Source organism: Phaethon aethereus (assembly GCF_964289735.1).
Source record: "Phaethon aethereus genome assembly, chromosome: 5".
Lineage (NCBI taxonomy): Eukaryota > Metazoa > Chordata > Aves > Phaethontiformes > Phaethontidae > Phaethon > Phaethon aethereus.
This window is the reverse complement of record NC_138579.1, coordinates 42,808,474-42,830,156: the sequence shown is the minus strand read 5'-3', so window position 1 is coordinate 42,830,156 and position 21,683 is coordinate 42,808,474. Positions and strand designations below refer to the sequence as shown.

The window sequence follows — 21,683 nt, the reverse complement described above, 5'->3', positions numbered from 1 at the left end:
GTGACAGATAATCCCAGTCCTCTTCCGCATTAGGTGATACTTGTTTCCGTCACAGACGCTTGCTGAAGGGCGGTGTTAGTGCCACGCCAAGCCCAGCACTTTATTAAACTTGTTTGGTAGCCTCTTTGCAAGCCTGGAATCTACTTGTTTGGCCAGCTTTGAAAGCTTGTTTTCAGTTTTGATCGACCGCTGTGGTCACTGGAGATCAGCAAAGACATAACTCCAGAGCATTTTTGGATTGGGACTGAATATGGAGGAAGAACCTATTGGACCAGCATTACTGAGGTGGGAGAAGGAAAACTAATGAACTTGAGTAACTGTTCTGGTTGTGTTTCCAAAGTCTGTCCGTGTAGGTCGTAATGGAGAGTTGGGTTGCATCTTGTGGTGTAAAACTGTTGTCTCAAAGGGACTTACAGTAGTATAAGAAAGCTCCCTGCCTGTTGATATGTCATTTGTTCTACTAGATTTTTCTTTAGAATAGTATTGGTAGAATTTGTAGGGGAAGTAATGCATTCTGCTAGTTCCATAGTGTGAGTGTATGACAGGCTGAATAATCAAAATAATATTGGGGAAACAAAAGTCAGCTGAGGAGGCAGTGAGGAGCTGAAAATTTCCAATTCAGGACAGTGCTGTCTCTATCCAGATGTGGCTGGCAGGGCAGGGATTGGCCCAGGCGAATAACATCTGGAGTGCAAACACATGGAAGATGCCTTTCTGGGTCAAACCAGTGCTCCGTGAAGCCTAATATTCTGCCTGTGACAGTGGCAACGGAAGATGCTATTTAGTGAGACACTCTGTGAGCCTTGCTATACGAACCTTTGCAGTCCATTTGCCTCATGCTCAATTGTTATATCAAGGGTGTTAGGACGTACATCTCTACCGGTTCCCTTTAGTATTTGTTCATAGACCCATTGTCTACTGAATTTGTATAAATCCTTTTTGAACTTTGTAATATTGTCTGCCTCTGCAACATCCTTTCGTGACAAGTTCCAGGAGTTCACTGCTCTCTGTGGAAAGAAGAACTTTTTTTGTCTCTGTTAAACCACATTCCTGCTAGTTTTGTTGAAAGCTCCCCGCTTCTGAATATTGCGAGCTCTGGTGAATTTGGTATCCCCCTATCTGTAGTCCCCATGGTTTTGTAAACCTTTATGATAACCTCTCTCCATCCAGCCTTCTTTCCAAACTGAAGAGTCCCAGCCTTTTCAGTCCATCCAAAACCTTCTAGAGAGACTAAAGTTTCTCCTCTGAAGGATATCTCTGACTCACCTTTATGGGACAGTGGATTATTTTGGAAGTAATCTGACCTGTATGGCCCATGTTCTCCATAGTGCCCCTGAGAGCCTTTCAGTTCTGCCTCTGGTTGTGATAATTGCAGATGTGTGCTTTTCTCTCATCTGCTGAACATGAGGAGCTTTGGTTGTTCAGGATAATAGAATTTGTACTCAGCTGGTATTGCTGGTACATTTTTGGTTTTGAGGCATTTATATTTTCAGAGAAGAAACCATGTAAAGGCCTTTTAATAGGGTTTTGATTTTGATCCAGGTATGTATTTATCGTATAGAAAAGCTTGTCTCAAATTTTTGGGAGGGAAGTTTAAATTGATTTTACTGTGGAGTGTTTGCAGGGCTTATAGTCATGTTTTAGCTGAACGCTTACATTTTTTTATTTTAATTTTAAAAGTCACTTTCTCTGCGACTTTCATTGAAGGTCTACTATAAACAGCTAAAGATAGAAATGTTATCCAAATTAAATTGTGTAAAACTTAGAGATATGTATGCTGAAGAAGCACTGTGTGCCGTCAGATATATTTGGAAAGAAGAGCTCCTTATCAAATTCTCAGTGAGGCTTTGGTCCAGTCCAGGAAAGCTGTGTGGTTTCCAGGGCTCAGAATGGGGCAGGCTTCTGATGTCAGATCAGAAGTGGTGCCTGAGTCTGTGCTGAACTACTGCAATTACACCACCAGGGAAACTGAAGTAAGCACTGTGATCTTTCTGTGGGGAAAAGCAGAGTAACTTTCTTTTAAAAATCCTTAGGCATTTTGGGGGGGTGAAATCTGCTTGTGATATCTACCACATAGGATGTTACAGTTTCATAAATAGGCCCCTAGAACTGAGGGTTTAAGTAGCACAAGATCAGAGTGGGAATGCTGACAACATACCTCTTTAAATGGATAGTTGCTGTTCTTGTCTGGTTTGTTTTAAGAAAAGAAAAAAGGGTTGAATTCAGGACATGCAAACGAATATAGAGTACCTAATATCAGATGTCTTAATACTAGAACTCCATAAAGGCATGTGGCACTTTTAAATTTATATATATGTCCTGAAGACTTTCTAACTGAAGGTCCTCCCCTGCCATTGACTCCATACTGGGAGACCCTTCAGAAACTAGGAGCTGAAGTGCAGTTGACGCTCTGCCCATCTGTACAGAACAAGACACAGGCATGGTACTAGAATGAGATCTTCCTTCACTGAGGAACTAAGACAAGAGGAAGGACAATTAAAATCCTTGCTCCAAGTCGCATGTATCATGAGAATTGGACATGTCTGTACATGCTATTCTGGAATAGCTACTCTGAAACATTCATTCTGGCATAATGATGCTTTGCTGGGGTTTGGCTGAACCTGCTCTCAGCAGGAATTCAGCAAAACCCAGAAGTTTTATTCCTTAGCTTTCAAAATGCTCTTGTGTGGTGCTTATTTGGAAGCAGCTCCTGTGCTTGAAACCTCACCCTACATTGCTCTGACTTCCATCTAAGCATGAACAAGCACTGAGGAAGTATGTTGAGGAGATGAGTGCAACAGAGGGGCTTAGAAGAATATCCAGAGAATACAGAGGAAGGCAGGTGAAGAAAGGAGAAAGTAATGAAGTCCAAACTGAGGGATTGACTTGCACAAGCATAACAGTTAAAACACGCAAGACCTTATGAACCTAGGTTTCATTTTCAGGAGTATCTCAGTTTCAAATCAGTGGGCCTAAGATCCTTTTGAAAACCCCATTCAGTTATCTCCAAGTTACAGGACTGGGTTTGAAAAGCATATTTGAGTTGTAGAAAGGAGAATGTGGAAGGGAAACATGGGTTTTTGCTGGGATACTGCAAGATACCTTACATTTTTATCAGACACATGTGACTTCATAATTTGTTTGGCACTTCCTGTGAGGTATATAAAAAAAAAGCCCATCTGACTTCCAAAATATGTTTTGCATTGTCTTACTCAGCTCCTTTGAGATATTGGAATATACTTTTTTTCCCCCTTCCTTATTTTGTCAGTCACCATCTGACAGACAGAGAAGCCATCTTTCTGCTTGTAATATAAACCACATTGATAGCAATCCTCCCTTCTTCGTTTACATCAATGACAGTACATGCAGGAGTTTAGCAAATATGTAACTTTGCCTTGCCACATCACCTCATTGTAGTGAGGTATTCAATCAGTTAAATGTTAAAACGTCTAATGATCCCAACCTTCTTCCTCAATAAACTTCTCAAATAACCATGAAGAATACATGCAGAAGGATGCTACCAAAGTTACTGATACAAAGTTAATATTGCCTACCATATATAAATGTAATATACCTCATAGGATGAAACATGGCATAACCTCAAATGTACTCTGGTGCTTGAACTTTGTTGGGATTCCCCTACTTAGACATAAGAACCTGGAAGTGACAAGATGGACACACAAGGAGACAGTAGAAAAGATGAAGAGACTAACAAACTCAAATGTCAAAAGTAGATGAGGACAGCCAACATGAAACTGTTTCACTGGAGGACTCTGCAGACTACAGTTAATTTCACTGTTCTTTTTGCCAGAACACCTCGAAGCTCATCTGAAAGGATTGGGTAGTTATTGCTCAGCCACTCCTAATAGAATGGAAATTAATGTCCTGCCACTATATAAGAAAAGATTAAAATTTCCTAACTACTTCTTACCATGTTTCAATACTGCCTGCTATCTGTCAGCTGCAGGAGAAGTTTGTCTCTCACCAGGCTGCTCTGTATTTCGTTGATGAGCTATTTTTATTTCATGAATAATGCTTCGCACTCAGCACCCACCAGTGATATCTTATAAATGTCAATAATGATGAGTTTGGCACTGTAGCTCAAGGCTGTGGAGCAGGCGCTACTCAAATTTATTTGTTAGGGATTCTTCATTTGTTCAATTATTGCCCAAAGCGGGTTTGTTCATTTGGTTCTGTTGACTTGAAGGAGTTAGGGGAGGAAGGGGAAGAGAAGAAAAAGGAGGGAACATAGAGTTTGGTGTTGGTAAGTGTCCTTGATTGGTATTGGGGAATTCTATGCTAGGAGTGCCTCTGAGGTCCATATGAGAATGCTTGTCTGATTTACTTTGATTAAAGATCTGCCCAAAATATGTTTTCATTATTCTTTGTGCCTGAAGGCTAAAAAAGGCAGCACAGTGCTCTTATGGTGTGTGGGCTGTGCCTTCAGGTTCTGTGTGGTGCAATCCTTGATTTGAACCTGCCTCTTACGTGATAATTTGCCATATACCCAATTCCTGTCAAACAGGAAGTATCTCTCTGATATTTTTGATGTGTAAAACAGTTCCAGAGAGGAAATGTTTAAGGGTCAGAAAAATATTTGCCTTTCAAATATGTTCTACTGTCTTGACCTTATCACTTGATGGGGTCTGAAACAGAAGGCCAAGTTTCATTCCACTTGACTTTCTCAGACTCGTTTACTGCTGTTCTGATTTCTGTCATCCTTCCACACATATGAGATGATTTCTGTGGAAGGCTGTACATACCTTTGTGCAGAGTTTAACTTGTTCTGTTTCTCAGAGATGGGTTTTTCTAGAGCGAGGCCTGTTTGGGAGAGTTGAGGCATCCTGCTGAGTGTGGGTGGAGATAAGGTGGAAAACTGCCTGGTGTAAGGGTTGAAATAGTGGGCAATTCTTGAGATACACCATAATACTCCTTCCAATTCCTGCCTCCTAGGCACGAGTCCGTCTCTGCTCTGTCCTCTGTGCCTGCACTCTCATCAGACAGTGACAAGGATGGTGAAGATGAAGGAAATGATGAAGATGAGTTACGTGGGCTGCAGTCTTTCCATATTCAGTCCACCTGCAACACTGAGAGAGACTCAGGTATAAATGGGAGTTGCCCATTCCTGCATCTGAAGAGGGGTACATTTTGGAGTTCTCTGATTGAAGATTCAGTTGTTAAATTGACAAGTTTCTTACTAGTTCCAACTGGCCAAACAAATTTTGAACTAGTGTCCCGGGCTTGGGTCTACAAGATGTTAGAAATCCACAGAAGCCAAAAGAGATCTGGCAGAGGATTCTAGAGAGTTCTGATAAAACTTACAGTAGAGATTACCATTACTAATTTGAGGTATTTTTACCACAGATGCTACAGTGTATTGGAGCAGGGTTTTTTCCCAAGCCTTTGGTGGGCCACTGCACTCTGGCAAGTGTTCTGCAATGGGTCTGTTGAGTCAGTGAAAATCTTATACAAAACCGTACGTCTCCATTAAAATTTTGATACAACAATTTGGTAGTTCATGGGAAAGCATGTGTTGTCAGTGATTGATTGGTTCAAAAGGTGTAGGAATGCTGCCTTTGAGGAAAGATGAGGTAAGAGGTCTTGAAAAAGCTGGACTGCTGGCCAAGAATGCCAGCTAAGTGTGTATCTTTTTCCTTTTCCAGATCCAGACATTACCCTGTCAAGAAGCCTCTCCCATTGGGAAATGAGGAGGGTGAGTTGCTAAATCTTCAAATTGTATTGTCATAGGGAAACTGGAAAAGAAATTCCCATGGAGATTAAAAACTTCATTTGCACTGGTAGGAAAGGTAGAGCTGTGGTAGGAAAGGTAGAGCTGTGGTGGGAAACCACTGAGAAACCTCTCTGTGAAGAATGGCAAAATAGATCCTAGTTTGAGACAGTTTCACTTGGGATTTTTACATCAGTATCTTTCCATCAGATGTTATGCTTTTGCCCCTTCATTTCTGGCCTGAAAATTATATGGTGCTGAACCTGATCATATACTTGGATCACAGCGAGGCATTTAAATGTTCAGTTATGCAAGAAGCAGCAACAAATGTATCATCTTTACTTGATGCTTTATGATTAAGAGAGGAGTTTTAAGCTGTCTCACAGACAGCTTTGGGGCTTTTATGGAGGTGGACATAATTGTGTTTTTCTGTGGGTCTTGTGTTTTCTCTCCTGTTTTTCCTTCAGCAGAACTCAGTCCCTAAGACTGTCTGTCTTTCAATTTCCTTCAGGCCAAAGAGATAGCGTCAATCCAGTGCTCAGAGGCACCAATGAGCAAGATGCCTCGGCAACGTGGGCGCTGGTCCCAGCCAACCAGCAACATTGAGATGACTGTGAAATCCATGCTTGACCTGCGTCAGTTGGAGTCTTTCTCTGTTTCCCGTTCTCCGAGTCGAGACTCGCTGTCTCAAAACAGCAATGGGGATGACAGAGAAGAACAGGCAGATCTTTCTGTGCACATCAACAAAGTAAGGCATTACTACTCTGAGGAGGTGAATCTAATCTGAGTGCATCTGTCCTGCCTCTGTTTATTATTACCTACTTGTATTAGTACCTGATGCCATTCTTTACACCTTTAGAGGTCGCTCTAAATGCCTTCTGAGAAACTTGTTTAGATAACTCTTTCGTAGTTAGTACTCCTGCAATGTGTGACTCTCCTATCTTATAGCAGAACCCATATGGGATCCAGGGGAAGACCTCATGTTTTCTTTTAGCTCTTTGATTATCTGTGGCAAAAACAAGCTGAGAAGCTGAGCGTGGAGCTACAAATGTGTACTTGATTACCTGTTAGCTCACTCTACTGGGGTGCAGTTCCTTGACTCCAGTAGCCACTGAAATGTGGCTCATATGATGCCCTCAGTTGTGGGCTATACTAGGTTATTAAGTTCTCTTTAATTTTTGTATCAATGGGTCATTACAGCAAGTAATGCATGTTCATCCCTCAGAAAGCTGACGCCTGTTTCCCAGTAGCAGTCTGTCCTGATGCCTAACTTCGTTAGAGTTTTTTCTTCATTTATAACTGTGTGACTGAGAAGAGGATTGGGCTCGTTGGTGCAGTAAATCAGTGTTTTTCAGCTGCGGCCCACAGACTTCTCTGAACTATGACCAATCAGTCTATAAAAGGTAATGGAAGAACCTGCTGCCATATGGCTTACACTCCTGATTTTTGGTCAAAGAAGGATAAGGAGTCCAGTACTTTACCAGAGAATTTTAGGGGATTGCAAACAGGAAATAAAATAGGAAACTACAGCAGCAGTGTGTCAAGTTTAGTAAATAAGGAACAGGAAAGACATGGCAGTGCTGTGCTTTCTGATCTCAGATTTCTGATCATATTCTGTGCTGTAATGCCTACTTTCTAGCTCTGCACAGCACTTGCTGACTTAAGGAAATACACTGGTAATGCCTAGTTTTCTCTCTTTTTAAACCAGGTTGGCTCGATACTTCCCCAGGATAACAGGTCTTGTGTGCGACCCCAAGTGATTCGGCTTGTGTCTTGTGAAGAGGGGATTTTCTCTCAGGAACTGGAACCTTCTGAGAGCGAGGAGTGTGTAATCTACCCTGAGCAAGAGGAAATCCATCCCACAGACCCCAGCAGGTTAAAAATAAGCTCTCTGCTGTGCATGGCTTAGACGTTTCTGTTTTAGTTTGCTTGCAGTTTGTGTGGTAACGGATGAGTTGACTTACTGCCTGATTGATGCCAGGCATGTTTAGCTGAGAGTTTTATGCTAGCCTGATGATAAAGGAATCTGAAACTAAGAAGGCACCACTAAAATAATCTTTCCTCTGGGGAAACTGCACATTAGCAACCTCCCCCAAGTTTTTTTTTGTTGAATAAACAACTTGGGGGGCAGCCTTTTTGCATTCTTCCTTATATAAATTGAAATAAGCAAGGGAAAACTTGGAAGCTGGAAAACCACCCAGCAGTAGCATATGCGTGGCAGTGAAATGTCTGCCCAGGAGAAATGACAGGACACTATTATTTATGACAATTTCAAACCTAATTGGGCAAGAATTTAACAAATGTATGTGATGACCCTTTTCAGAGAAATAAAATGGCTTGCATGAGATGGATGACATTGAAAACGACACTGGAGACAGTGGAGACCTTTTTTCTTCCTCTGCTGTTTCTTCTGTTTTAGTTTTACCTTGCTTAATTTTCTGTTTCATTCTGTGCTCCATTTTTTTTTCCCTCCCTGAATTTTAGTCTTCCCTTCCCCTCTCAACCTGATACTAATAACTGTTTAATTTCCTCTGTCGTCTCCTGCTCTGTTACAGAGAGTGGGCTGATAGCTTTAGACAGGCCTTTATGCAAGAGTGCATTCCAAGATTTTTCAGTTGAAGCTGATAGGTTTCTGCCAGTTTCTCTTTCTTTACATTTTTAATTTTATTATGATAACATTTGGACAGAGCACCCCCATGTTCTGCTCCACTACGTTAGAAAGGGAGGCTCTCTGGTGATACTGGATACAGACTGGGCATGTCACAAAGTATACAGCGTTGCAAGCTGCCAGGAGTAACTGCCATTCAGTTTTGTTGGGTGACTTCTGTATCCCAGCTTGCATTGGAGTACATCTGAAACCAAACTATTTCATAAAGTGGAAAACTGAAGTCCTCAGGCATTAGGCAAAATAATGGTGCTTGTGTCATTTGACGAAATAAGACTCATGAAATCACAACAGAAATCAGGAGCCCTGTCTTACAATATTGTATTTTTGTATGATGTTCTTCAGTAAATTAGTCTTGCTCAAACACAGAATTTTCTCTATTTTGCAACACAGAAGTTGCCCAAAGAAGCAGGTAAAAACATGGAAAAAATAGTATATTAGGGCTCAAATCTATGGCAAACTGCAGTTTCTATTGTGCAGGTGTAGGCCTGGTTTTAGTCCCTTTTTCATTATGTAGACGTCTACATTTGTTCCTCATGTGTGCTGCAAATCCAGCCAGGGCAGTGCTGTGCTGGTGCCTGGTAATCATGGGAAACTGACAACACCCAGAAAGTCAGACAGTCCCCTTGAGACTTCACTGTCCAAGCTTAATGAAATGCAAAAAATATAATGTATAATGATGAGAGAAATCAACTTCTTTTTCTCTTTAAAGCCTTACTTTTGTAATCAAAGGTCTTGCTAACACAGGTAAGGCCTTATTAAAGTTAGAATGTGCTTCTTTACATGTAAAAACAAAGATGTCTTCCAGTGCTGTATCTTTCCTGTCTCTCTTGTAGTGAGTTCCAGGTAAAAGCATTGCCCCATGGGAAGCTAAGTAGAGGTTATCACAGTAATGGATGCCCAGACAAACACAGTCCTGACAGTGCCTGCTCTGTAGATTACAGCAGCAGTCGTCTGTCCAGCCCAGACCACCCGAATGAAGGTAAGATGCAAAGACATTATAAATGTATTTATATATGATGTGGAACACTGCGGAAACTTGCTGGGGTGGTTCTGTGCCATGTTTATCACTTGCTATCCTGATCTCTAATACTTGATCCTCTTCATGAGCTGAACTGAGTTCACACTCGTATTGGTCTTGCTAGTATTGCTGCAAAGATTCAGGTGCACTGAACAGGCAGTGTAGAAGGAGGAGTTGGTTAAAGCGCGCTTTCCTTGTGTGCCTTTGGCTTTCTTTTACCTTGCTAGGTAAGGAGGCAGTTTTAATACGGATTATCCCATAGGCTATGCTGTTTGTGGGATATGGTAGATTAGAGAATTACGCTTAACGCTGACCAACTTTTGCTTTAACATTCTAGGTTGAGTTTAGCATCTTTGCTGAATGTTTTTTTTTAACCTTGCTAATGTTATTGTGATTATGTTATTACAGCATTGGTTTTTTTTGCCTTTTCCCAGATTCTGAAAGCACTGAGCCCCTAAGTGTGGATGGCATCTCAGACCTGGAGGGAGAGGAAGGAGAGGAGGATGTAGGTACTAGCATGTCGGAGAGAGAAATCCTCCAGACACCTGATCAGGAAAAGTTCCTCAAGCAGCATTTTGGGACTCTGGCCAGCACTGATGGAAAAGGTACAGCTCTCTGCTCCGTGGGGGGACTTTGTGAGGTCACTCCAGATTTGTCCCCTGTATAAATCAAACCACGCTACAAGTTCTGCTAGGCTTTCGTGGGTATGTGTGTACCAGGGGGCAAAAATGGGGAACCAGTGTAGAAAGGCCCAAAGACGAGCAACATCTGTTAACTCCATTGGTCTGTGTGTAAGTGGGTGTGAATGAGATTGGTATTTGTATCGGTTTGGGTTACGTATTGTCCCTGGAATCCTGAAGAGCCGTTCTCTTGTTCCTGTTGTGTATGAAGGTATTAACTGTGTGTTCACATCGCCCCCCCGCCACAGGTGACGTGCAGTGGCCTCTAGTGGTGTATTAAGGCATAACAAATGTCACAAAAGAAAAGGCTGAAATGCTGGGTGGAGGGAGAGACTAAGAGGAGACATCAGAGTGGCAAAGGAGCTGGTTAGGCTTTACCGACCAACTCCAGAACAAAGCGTATCTTTTTAGAATTGATAATGGTTGCAGGCAGCAATATCTATGTGAGTTTTCTGTTTTCCTTTTTTTGTTGTTTTTTTTTCTCCTTTGATTGATTTTTTTTCTGCTTGATGCCAGTGCCTCACAGTCCTACAGGCAGGATAGGACACAAAGGGAAGCAAAAAAGGAGGAGGCGTACCCTTAGGGAGAGTAGCAGTTTAAGGCAGAATAATCGAAGTAGAACAGAAAAGGCAAAGGCAGTGAAATTATTTTATTCTCTGTGGTTTTAGCTCAAAAAATCCCCTTTGATATGGTGGAACATTTGATAGCCTCTGTGATAAGAAAATGCATGTGTCAGAATGTTTGTTCTGTAACTAAACTGCTCCCTTTTTCTCTCCCCTTTAACCAAAATTTTTAGGTGGCTCATGCAGGAATCTGGAAAGAATTGAAAACCTCAGCATTTCCTCTCGCTTTCTTTCCCAGTCCCCGGCTCTCAGGTATGCCTCCGTTTGTTTTGAGTTTTTTTTTCTCTGTCTATTTCTACTAGTGTGAGTAGGTCTTGTGCTAGGCCCTGGGTCAAAATAGTTGAGCAAACTTCTGGCCTTGGTGTGCCTAGGCACAACAAAGTGTTAGCATAGCACCTGGCAGGCTGGTTACAGACCCTTGTGATTTGGACAGGCAGTCCTGTGTCACTTCAGCTGTTTTATTTCTTACTAAAACACCACTGTTGTTTTGTTCTCTTTCCTCTTTCAACAATGTGCTTAATTGTTTCATGATTAATGCCTTGATTGATTAAGCTGGAGGTATCACTAATCATCTAATTTACTCTTCACTGTTTATGCTCTGTTTATTCTTTTGTATTTCATTCAGCTTGGACAATGAAAGTAGGGTTGTCAACTTTTCCTTTGTTTTACAGTCCTTTTTTACACTCAGCTTTGTTTCTCAGTCCCATGCCTTCACAGGGTGCTCTGGTATCTCATACAAAGCTCCATGGGGATATTATTCTTCAAGAAACCCCTCAATGCTAAAGCATCCCAGAAGGCCTCTCCAGGCTATTTCCGTTGTTGTTTAATAAAAAAAAAACCTCAACAAAACAAAGAAAGAAACAAAGAAACTAACAAAAAATGGGCTAAATACTTTTTTTGATTTGGGTTCATAAATGTTTAAAACAAACAAATACTCCTGTATTCCTCTAAAATGACAACCTGAAAACTCAGCTCCTATTAATTTCATTGTATAGGACTGAGCAGATTTGGGTACACCTCCTATGGTTCACCAGCTGTGTCTAGATTCACCCATGTTAGGGAAATTTTTTTGTCATTGCTGTATTCAGCTGCTGTTGCTGCTGTCAGGAGTGTCTCAGTCTGTCTTGTGTTGGGACCGTATGTTTGGGAAGAAAGCCAGTGGTTAGCTATTGTGTAAGCTTATGGAGAGTTACGATGGTGAGTGAAGGAAGTCACTGGTGCTCTAGAGATGTAACAAGAGAAGTAGTTTTAGGTTATGAAAAACTCTGGGCTTTTAATCTGTTCAGCTGTTCAAACTTGCCAGATAAAGTTGCCTCCTTTCCAAAGGAAGCCCATTGTGCTTGTCTGAAGTGGAGAGGAAGAGGAAATTAAGCTTTCCTTTTGAAGATACTGTCCAGCTTTCCTAGTAATTATGCTTTCATAATGTTTAGGAAAGTATAATTACTTTCTCTTAGGGTATCTTAGAATTGAAAAGTTTTCATTGTTAGTAAGGTAAACTGGGAGAAAAGACCTGACTTTGCTCAGTCTTCCTTCTGTCTGGAATTTTTCCTTCTCTTTTCCCTTCACCTTTCACAGTGTCCCCCCTGGAAACAGTGACCCAATGCTATTTGTGATTGCACAGCCTGAGGTCAGATGCCTGAAGAGCAGTGCTTCCAGGGATGAGTATAATGCAGTGATAACAGCCTAGGGCATTTTTGACTTAAAAAAATCCAGATAGGGAAGGGCTCTTTATCCTAGAGAAATTGGTTTAATGCGTGTGCATGTTTGTCCAGGGCAACATAGTTACTTGTTTTAACTGGGATTTCTTTATCGTGTTCTCTAGACGATTGTCACTCTCGTCGTCAAATCTGATGCTGGATTCAAAGCCCATCGAGCCGCCAATCCAGACCAATAGGTTTACACCAGACCTGTTGAAACATGGCAGCAGCCGTCCTGGTGATGCACTGGAGAACAGCCAGCTCCTGGAGAGTATAAATTCAAATCGAGCTGCTTATGTCCAGAAAAAACGCAGATCAGCTTTGGAGGCCAGCAGAGTCGGTATGGCTCCTGCACGGGTTATTGCATCCTTTCCAGAAGGCCCTGTGAATGCAGCGATGAGAAAGGCGCAGTCAGTTCACGATCTTGTTCATGAGGGTAAGGACACAGGTTGGAATGATGGTATAAATCTGAGAATGAAATGGGGAGATTTGAGCATGAAATGGGGAGACTTGAGCTTGAGTAGAGATTTAAATTAAGTTTATGTCTTTCTGTGTTCTGAGCTTACAGGCTTTGCATGTCTTCTAGCTCTTAGCTTGTCAAGGGAAAATATTTTTAATTTGTAATGCAAATGCTGGTCTTCTAATTATAAGTCCCTGCTATTTGTCTGGCAGCTTTGGGAGGAGCAATGCCAAGGGTGAAATGAACGATTTGCAAAGAAATTCTCTCTTGCTGTGGGTGGTTGCTGTAGGACAAGACTGAAGCTCCCCAGGCTAGGGAGGAGAGAAAGAGGGAAGGAGGAGACAGTAGGAGGGAGCTTACTGTATCCCTGCACTCTGCATGAAAGAACTCCATTTTTGAAACAATCAACTCATGAATCATCAATAAACACTCTGTTTTAAAAAAAAAACAAAACCACCTTGTCACCATATCATCATATATAAGTTTTAGCCTGCTTCCTCTGGCCTCTCAGTTAACGTTCACAGTGGTCTGAGGTCTTCTGGCCATAAACTTTAAGAACGAGTCTCTCTCATCAGGTAAGCAGCAGTGTGTGAGCAGGATGAGGGATGGGCAAAAAAGAAAGCTGTTGAGGCTTGGTGATATTAACCTGAAGTAGTGGTTCTGAACACCTCTGCCAGGGGCTGAGCTGTGGCACATAGGCTGGAGCAGCTCTGTCACTTTCCGATTTTGGAATTCACTGCAGGCTCTTGTCTATTTTTGGTATGTTTGTCTGTTTAATTTTCACAGATAAGGGTCCTGGAATGATATCCTCTACCAAGCAGCGTCCTCACACTCTTTTGGTGGTTGAGAAGGATCCCAGACCTAACAATTGCAGGGTGTTATCAGCCAGTATGTTGAAGATGGATGGATCTGGTGCTCTTCTGGCCAAAGATATCAGGGCTGCAAAACCAAAGTCCTACATGAACCCCACAACCAGCTTCCGGGCTAAGATGTCAAGGAGTGTATCTGTAGGGGAAAATCTGTACCTTGGTTACTCCACTGAAATGTTGACTGATGGGAGGACTAGCCCTCCAGTGGCAGAGAAGACACAGTTTAGTTCCACAGCAGATGCTGAGAAGATTAAGCTACCAGTGAAAGAAAATGTTCCAGTGAAGCCAGCACTTCAGCCAGTTGTAAACTGCTCATCTCCCAAGTCCTTCCACAGCAAGTTGGCATCGTCAAACAGAGCACATCTGATTCTTGACATTCCCAAGCCATTGCCTGATAGACCTACACTGGCCTCCTTCTCACCCACTACCAAAACAAAAACCCTGCTTGAGCCACAATCTCCGCAGTCACCTGCTGGGGCCTGTAAAAAGAAACCCTCTTTTCCTGAGGTCCGAGCCTCCAAGAGGGAGAATCAAACTGCTGGGCCTCTGGTTCCTGGTAGGGAGATCCCAACAGGACTTGCTAAGGAGAGCCCAGTGGAGAGTCCAGTCTCAACGACAGGTTGCCAGGATGAGCCAGGGGTCACTAATCCAAAACTGAGGGAGTTGTCAGAGGGCCGGCACCTAAGGTCTCCTGAGGGCACGCTACCCAGGTGCAGGGAGAGGATCACCGGCATCGCCTGTGTGCTAGACAACCAACCTGGACTTTGCCCACTAGACCCCATCAGGCCGAGGTCTCCTACATCTATAACTGCCTCAGCACAGGTCTCAGGTGTGCATGGATACCCATCTTTTATCTTCCCCCTTCTGTCTCCTGTCTTTGTGAACCGCCTCACGATCCCATCACATTTCTTTACGTCCGACTTCTGGCCTGTCTCGTCCTGTCTGCACCTGTCTCGTTCCATAAGCCATCCCCGCAATGGTGAGACACTTCTTCAACCTGACATCTTTTTCTCAGTCTTTAATTTCCATTTCTTCTGCGTCTTATGTGAGAAGGTCCTTTTTGGCTGAATGTTTTGTAGACCTCAGCAGTCTCATGTTTTTAGTCATACAATTACCTGTAGGGGCTCAAACTTCTTTCTGGTCAATGCTAAAAGCTGATGTGCTGGGAATCCCCATGAGTGTGTGTAAATTACACCCCCCATTCCCTTCTCGGAGCATGTCTGACCAGCAGATGAAGGTGCAGGCCAGCATGTACTAGCTCAACCTAGCAAGTACAGATGATAATGACAGTGCAGTCATATGCCAGGCAGCTCGGGCTTCACTTTTGTTAATGTGCAAGTATGCAGGGTCCAGAAGGGTTTGCATACAGTTTTCTAGCATGAGATGAGACTTGACCAAGGTGAGTTCCTTGTTGTAGCCTCCTGTGAAAGTCTCTGTGCCGCTATCGCTCTGCTTTGTGGACACGTCTGCAAACTGGGTATGCAGTGCACATACAGGCCTAGCCTTTGGGTTTGAGCGTAAAAAACATGGATGAATTTTTTAATTATCTCTATTTTGGAGAAAAAGGTACAAGGTGGGAAACTTTTACTTGCTGAAAACAGCTCTTGGATCTGTTACAGGCCCTGGTTTGAGGTAGTTCAGTCAAATGAAAACTAGCAGGTAATGTCAAACTGAAGCAAAAATCCTGCCCTCCAAGGCATGAAAGCCTCCAGTGGCAGAGAAGACCCAGATTAGTCCCGTAACATCCGCTATGGGACTAAAACCTCCAGAGGTTTTTCTTTTGTGTCACAACCTGAAAGGAAATACGCCTTCCTGAAATACTCATCTGAGTCATGCAGTAGGAAGCTGAATGTTAACCACTGCACTGAAACCTTGTACCTTCAGGGGGCTATACAGTGCACAGTTTTTAATTCCTTTTGCTATATTGTTCTTATTCATATCTGAGAAGGGGCACCTCTGTAATCCTCTAATGAATTACTTTCTGTGGTGCCAGGCTGCTCCACTGTCCATGACATTAGTTAAGCACAATATTTCTGCACCAAAGCATTGCAGAGGGATAATCTGGGTTTTTTGCACTGTTATTTTTCTTTTTGCATTTCTAGAGATATCAAATGCCCTAAGATTGAAGCACACTCATGTAAAACAGGAAATGCGGTGTTTTGTCTGAGGGACCTGCTTTTCTTATACCATAGGATAGCTGCTTTGTAGAATAGTGAGTGTGTCTGAAACTTTCCGACCCTGTCCCCACAGTGGTCAGGATTTCTCCAACAGCAGATGCAGCCTGGAGCTGTGGAATCACATTCTATAGCAGAGGAGTAACAGTCCAGTTGTCTGTACACTTCAGGCTGAGTTTTCTCTTCTAGACTTGGGAATCAAGCTACATATCACAGTTGCTAGGAATCTTTGCAGAATTAGCACAGATAGTGCAGAGGAGGAGTGATTTTTTTGCAGCAGTGATTTTTTTTTTTTTTTTTAAAGCAGCTCCGAATACATAGCATGCCCTGACAGAATATTTAGCCCCATCTTTTAGTGAATTAAGATGATTCAGCACCGTGGATCTCCAATTTTTTTTTTCCTCAGCAGACAGCTGTCAGCCTTCAGCTTCTTGCAGACCATGTTTCCCAAATTTTTAGTGGTAGATGCTGGAAAAGCTGTTTAGATCCAAATTGGCTATTGCTATGAACAATTTACTGTGGCTTCTGTGGATCATAGGGTGGCAGTTTAAATTAGAACTGTAGGGTTGCGGAAACCTGTTCTGCTTCTGACTTGCTCCATGACTTTGGGTTTCCACTTAATTTTTCTGTTCTTCCATTTTCCTGCCTGTGTAACAGCTACAGATAAAGAGACTTAATTGTTTTTGTTAAAGCATTTTGACATTTACAGTTAAAATGCTGTAGATATGCTTAATACTGTTGCTGTGTTTAATATTCTCTGCTGGTTTCTGAAGAGCTCTGCTCTGCACACCCAAGAGGCAGAAGATGCCTGTTACTTAAGCATTTATGTTGTATTTGTGACCTTTCTCCAGACTGGCAGCTCACAGAGCTGGAGACCAGCATAAAAGTCATTCCACCAGAGTAGGAATGCAGAAACAATCATGAGAAGAAACAGCTGGGTTTAAAACAAAAAGAGGGTGAAGGGAGGCAGAAAAAAAAAAAAAGGGAAAAAGAAAAAAGGCAAGAATCTTGGACTTCACTGAAGCCCACTGTGCTCAAACTCTACAAGGTTGGGTGATTTGGGAACAAAAAATACAGACTGAAGGACTTGTTCATGCTCTTTTGTTCTTCTAGGTGTGTTTGTTTATATATAAATAGATGTGTTTTTTAAGCTGTATTTGTTTATACATCATATAGATGTTTTCATAAAATCAGCTAAGGTCCCCTCCAGCCTGTTCAAAGATGATGTTCTTAGAATTGCAGAAATAATAGTGCTAATGTGACCAAGTTTTGTTTTTAGGTAACTGAAGGAAGTTGAATGGCCTTTGTCCAGGCCTTTGTAAATTGAAGATAACTTCAGATTGTGTGTGTGTCTATGTCTTTGTTCATGGTTTATGTCTTAACTCATGAAAGTGTTTATTTTATTAAGACTTTGCAGGCCTTCAGTTCTGATGCTTTGGAGATAATATCTGGTTGGGGCAGGCAGAAGATGATGTCCTTTAGTTGCTTGCTTTTATTTTTCATTTTCAAATTACATTGTGTTTGCAGTGCATATCCTGGGTTGCTCAGAAATGTCATTCTGTGGTGATTGAGTTTGTCAACACTCCTCTGGACCTTGGTCCTCACTAGAGAACACTGTAATAATTCAGCATAATCCTTCATCCTCAGTGCTTAGTTGTACACTGCGCAACATGAGTGGGAACATGTAGATTTCTGACTAGGTGGAGGCTAAATTAAGAGGCTCCTCAGATCAGTCCCTTTTGCCACTGGAATCCTTCATTCAAACTTGACTTTGATTATAATTGAGAATGGCATGGGTAATCTGTGACTATCCCTGACTGCAACAAATACGTGTGATCTGAGAAAAAACACTGCTGACTTTGGAGAGGCTAAAGACTGGAAAAATAGGACTGTTTGAAACAAGCAGCATCTCTAGATAGTATGAAGAAAAGCTCATGTAGAACTTGCCTGTTTAATGACTGGCTCAAACCAGCCCTAAAAATTGAATGAGAAGTGTGTGCACATGTCTTTCAAATATATATATTAAAAAACTCCCATATTTTTTTTCACCCAACTGTGAGATTGTGGATATTGGAGTGTGTCTGTGCCTTAGTTTAGGTTTTTATTTCTTCCTCCCCTTCAGAATCATGCATCAGCGTAGAGCAGTGTGAGCACGTGGTATCTGAGCTCCAGGACAGCATGCGCAAAGCCATTCATCTTTACCGCATGGTGAGTGACCTCGGACATGGGCTCTGTTACAGTAGGTAGGCTTTATAGCCTGCAAGCATCGAGTGTATGTGCTTGCTGGTTCACTTGACTGAGTGTTCAGTGACACAAACTGCCTGGTTGTCCACTTGACTGCACCTTAAGCTTGAACCGGGGAGGCAGGAACTCCTGATTTCCAACTGCTGGATTTTCCAATGGCTTGCTATGGTACTCTGAGCAAATCAATTAATTTTTCTGTGTGTTTGGCCTACCTGTAAACTGAAGATAACAGTATGCTCTTTTTCAAAAGGGTATTAGGGAATTAGTTAATATTTATATAGTGCTTCAGAGATACAAAATGTTATAGGAGCTTTATGTTTTATTATCCCCATCTGTTCTCTGTCTTTGATGCCTGGGAAAAGGATTAGCAAATGTGAGATACCATGGGAATCCAGCTGTGAGAGGGAACATGCAACCACTCGCCTGTCCCTCTCACTGCCAGACCAGAGTTACATGCAGAGCAATATAACAGCTCTTCGTTTCTTTGCTTAACACTGATTTGTCAAGTCTTCTGTAATGAGTGTGAAACTTCCACAGTGAGCTTCTGCCCTGCGATCCTCTGCAGCTCTGGCTTTAGCAGTTGCATTAGCTCTCTGACCTTGCTCTGTTCCTGTGACCAGCTGCATCTGGCAGATGGGAAGAAAAGGAGACTGTGGCCCTGTGCTGCAGCTAAGAAACATAGCACCTCCTTTGGCCTAGAACAAGTGGAACACTACCCAAAAATGTGCTTCCCATCTCTATCCTATTGGAGTGATGCCTCTGGATTTTGTGTGACTAGCAGTATTGGATGCATGCCCTGCTATGTGACTAAATTGGCAGTCTGAAATGTGTAAGAAAAGGACACTTGAGTGGTCTGCAAATCTTGATGGCTTCACTTCCCTAAAGGGCTGAAACTGCTTTCTTGGTGTTCTGCCTAAACCCCAGTTCATTCTTTTTTTTTCTTTTCTCTATTTTCAGGTGTTAAACGATACAGAGTCTTCTACTGACAAAGATAAAATAGCAGGCCTCCTGACAGAAACATTCTCCTCAATGAAGAAAGAATTGGACTCTCTGAAGGATGAGGAAGAGCTTCCAAAGGTTAAGGAGGTACTGGCAAAGCCACAAGATACCACTAGCCCACTGAATGAGGGATGTGGTGCCAACCCACCGAGTCCCAAGAGTCTGGGAGACGAGCAGACGCTAGCTTTGCTGGAACAGTACTCAGAGCTATTGCTGCAAGCTGTGGAACGACGCATGGACAAAAAACTCTAAGAGGGGCAGCTTTCAGGTGTTTGTGAATACACAGAAATAATCCCAAGAAGAGGACCACAGAGAGAGCTTCAGGCCAACGCTATCATCGTATTGGTCTAGGGCTGGTGGGGAGACCTTTATAAATTCATTTCCTCAGGCCCCTATAACTGACTTGGTCTAATTCTTAGCAATGTGCTGGCCACGATTTTAATATTTTTTCCCCAATGGTCTTCAAATTCCTGTCTGTAGACAAAGTCTTGAAGGAGGAGTTTGGAGAAATTGCATTGAAATTTCTTCATAGCCAGGAGGCAAGGATGTTTGGCAACTAAAGAAACAAAGAAAATACAGTTTATCCAAGAAATTCTGAACTGCTGACTAAAAACAAAGGAGTTCAAGTGAAGCCAATCCCTTCCTCTCCAAGGCTTCATGAGAATCAAGAAGCAGACTTTTTATGGGTTTATTTATTAATTTATTTTTCTGACTGTTGCTCTATGTCACGTTTGTGGCTATTATCTTTGTCCTTTAACAAAAACTGTCAATCCCTTTGCCATATCCCAGCGAGAAACAATCTCTGTATTATAAACCCCCAACAGGGAGACAGGCTGGAGTGTCTGTGCAATGAATGAACTGTTTTCTGCTTATATCTTGTCTTGCTGTTCTTTCTTTTCCTGCCTTAGTTTTGTTACCTGTAGTAATCCTACTGTTGTCATGACGACCCTGTCTGCTTTTCTCGTGTTTCAAGATGGTCCCCACACTGTACGTTATCTGCATGTGCCTCCAGCGGAAGGCTCTGCAACCCTTGGACCATGCTTTGGACATTACTTAAAGAATTCAGTAGCGGTATTTGTAATCTGGAATTTGACGTTATATTGATACTTCAGACTGGGTTTTCTGCAGACATTTTAAAACTGGGATTTAGCTACAAATATGAAAGCTTGTTTTAGCCACCTTTCATGATTGGGAATTGGATATTGACTTTGGTATTATCATGACTGGGAAATTTGGGGTGCTGATTTATCTGTTGAGAAGTGACATAGAAAAGATGGTTTCCATCTCTGGATTTGAGAGATCTTCAGTGCAGCGGCTCATCCATATCATTTGTTCATTTCACTGTGATAGGAAAGTGTTTTCTTCTTGCATTTCCAGGAAAAAGGAATATTTACATCCCAAGAAAGCTGGGATTCTCTTACCTTTTGCAAAGCTATTTCAACTACCCACCAAAAATGGTTTCCCAAGAACCTGGAACAAGATATTTTGGGATGTGATTACCACCATTTCCCCTGCCCCTGGCCTCTTTGCTTTTCGTGAATTTCTTCATCTGAGAAACAGAAAATCTTCCCTTCTTGCATTTGTGCATGCAATACTCTTCTCAGCCTGTGGAGCTTCTCTAAGACCATGCTAACTGGTGTTTGTTGTGGTTTAAAACTGTCCAGTGATGTGTTTTTGGACAATGATAAGCTAAGAAAAAAAAATTTCAAACCAATGAAACTCTTCAGCACCTTCCCCCATGCTCCCACTCCTTTCCACAACAGGGACAGACACAAAATGCTTTATTTCTTCCTCCATTTCCAGTATGTCTTGTATGTATTTTAAGGCAGAGCAGTGTAATTCCAGTTTATAAAACATTATATATTATGAAACATTGCATTAGCAAGCAACAAGCTTTCAGTGGGAGAGAGAATGCTAGTATCTGTGGAAGTCAGTCAAAGGCAGCCAGGCTGCATCACTTGGTTCCACAGGTTACAGGCTTGAAACAGTTTTCTTTCCTTTACTGTCCTGGCTGTCATCTCTTTGAAACCCTGTGGCACTTGGAAATGTGGTTTCTTGACTTCTCATCTTTCTGTGACCGGAGATCTGCAGTACAGCCTTTTTTCTACTGGGCTGGCCAGACTGGTGTAGGATGAGCTCTTTCTTCCAAATAACTCCGGGACTGAATAATCTGCAGTTCTCGCTCCCCCCTCAACAGGTTTGCTGGCTGAGCACTATTGCTGAGTGCTTCAGGACTTAACAGTATGGGGAGCACTTTCAGAGCTTTCCAACTCCTTCTGCCTGTAATTTAAATCTGCCTAATCATGTTTCAGGTGTCCTTGCTAACCTTCCCTTCCATGGGCTTATACTGAAACCTTAAAAGTGTTTTTTTCTAGCCCTGTCTCAGCATTGCACTGTGCTGATTCAGCTGGTGTGCTCGGTCCCATGGGCAGCTTCTCTTGCACAGACAGGTTTTGCAAAGGAAGGCAAGTTGAAAACCAGAGAGGAAATTTCTGGCCGTTTCCTTGAGTGAAGAGGTGTGCT

General features: G+C 42.3%; 1 protein-coding gene across 1 annotated transcript in view; it reads left to right on the top strand.

Annotated features, from left to right (window-relative positions):
- Nucleotides 1–19,412, top strand: part of MAPKBP1 (mitogen-activated protein kinase binding protein 1) — a gene marked incomplete at both ends in the record, with an annotated part of 97,582 nt that extends 78,170 nt beyond the window's left edge. Inside the window, 11 exons of the mRNA XM_082000491.1 lie at nt 4,954–5,102; nt 5,664–5,713; nt 6,240–6,476; nt 7,437–7,603; nt 9,230–9,375; nt 9,849–10,019; nt 10,891–10,969; nt 12,540–12,850; nt 13,661–14,722; nt 18,040–18,125; nt 19,119–19,412. Of these exons, the coding sequence (XP_081856617.1) occupies nt 4,954–5,102; nt 5,664–5,713; nt 6,240–6,476; nt 7,437–7,603; nt 9,230–9,375; nt 9,849–10,019; nt 10,891–10,969; nt 12,540–12,850; nt 13,661–14,722; nt 18,040–18,125; nt 19,119–19,412 (2,752 nt within the window). The remainder of the gene's footprint in view (nt 1–4,953; nt 5,103–5,663; nt 5,714–6,239; nt 6,477–7,436; nt 7,604–9,229; nt 9,376–9,848; nt 10,020–10,890; nt 10,970–12,539; nt 12,851–13,660; nt 14,723–18,039; nt 18,126–19,118) is intronic.
- Between the last annotated feature and the right edge of the window lie 2,271 nt (nt 19,413–21,683).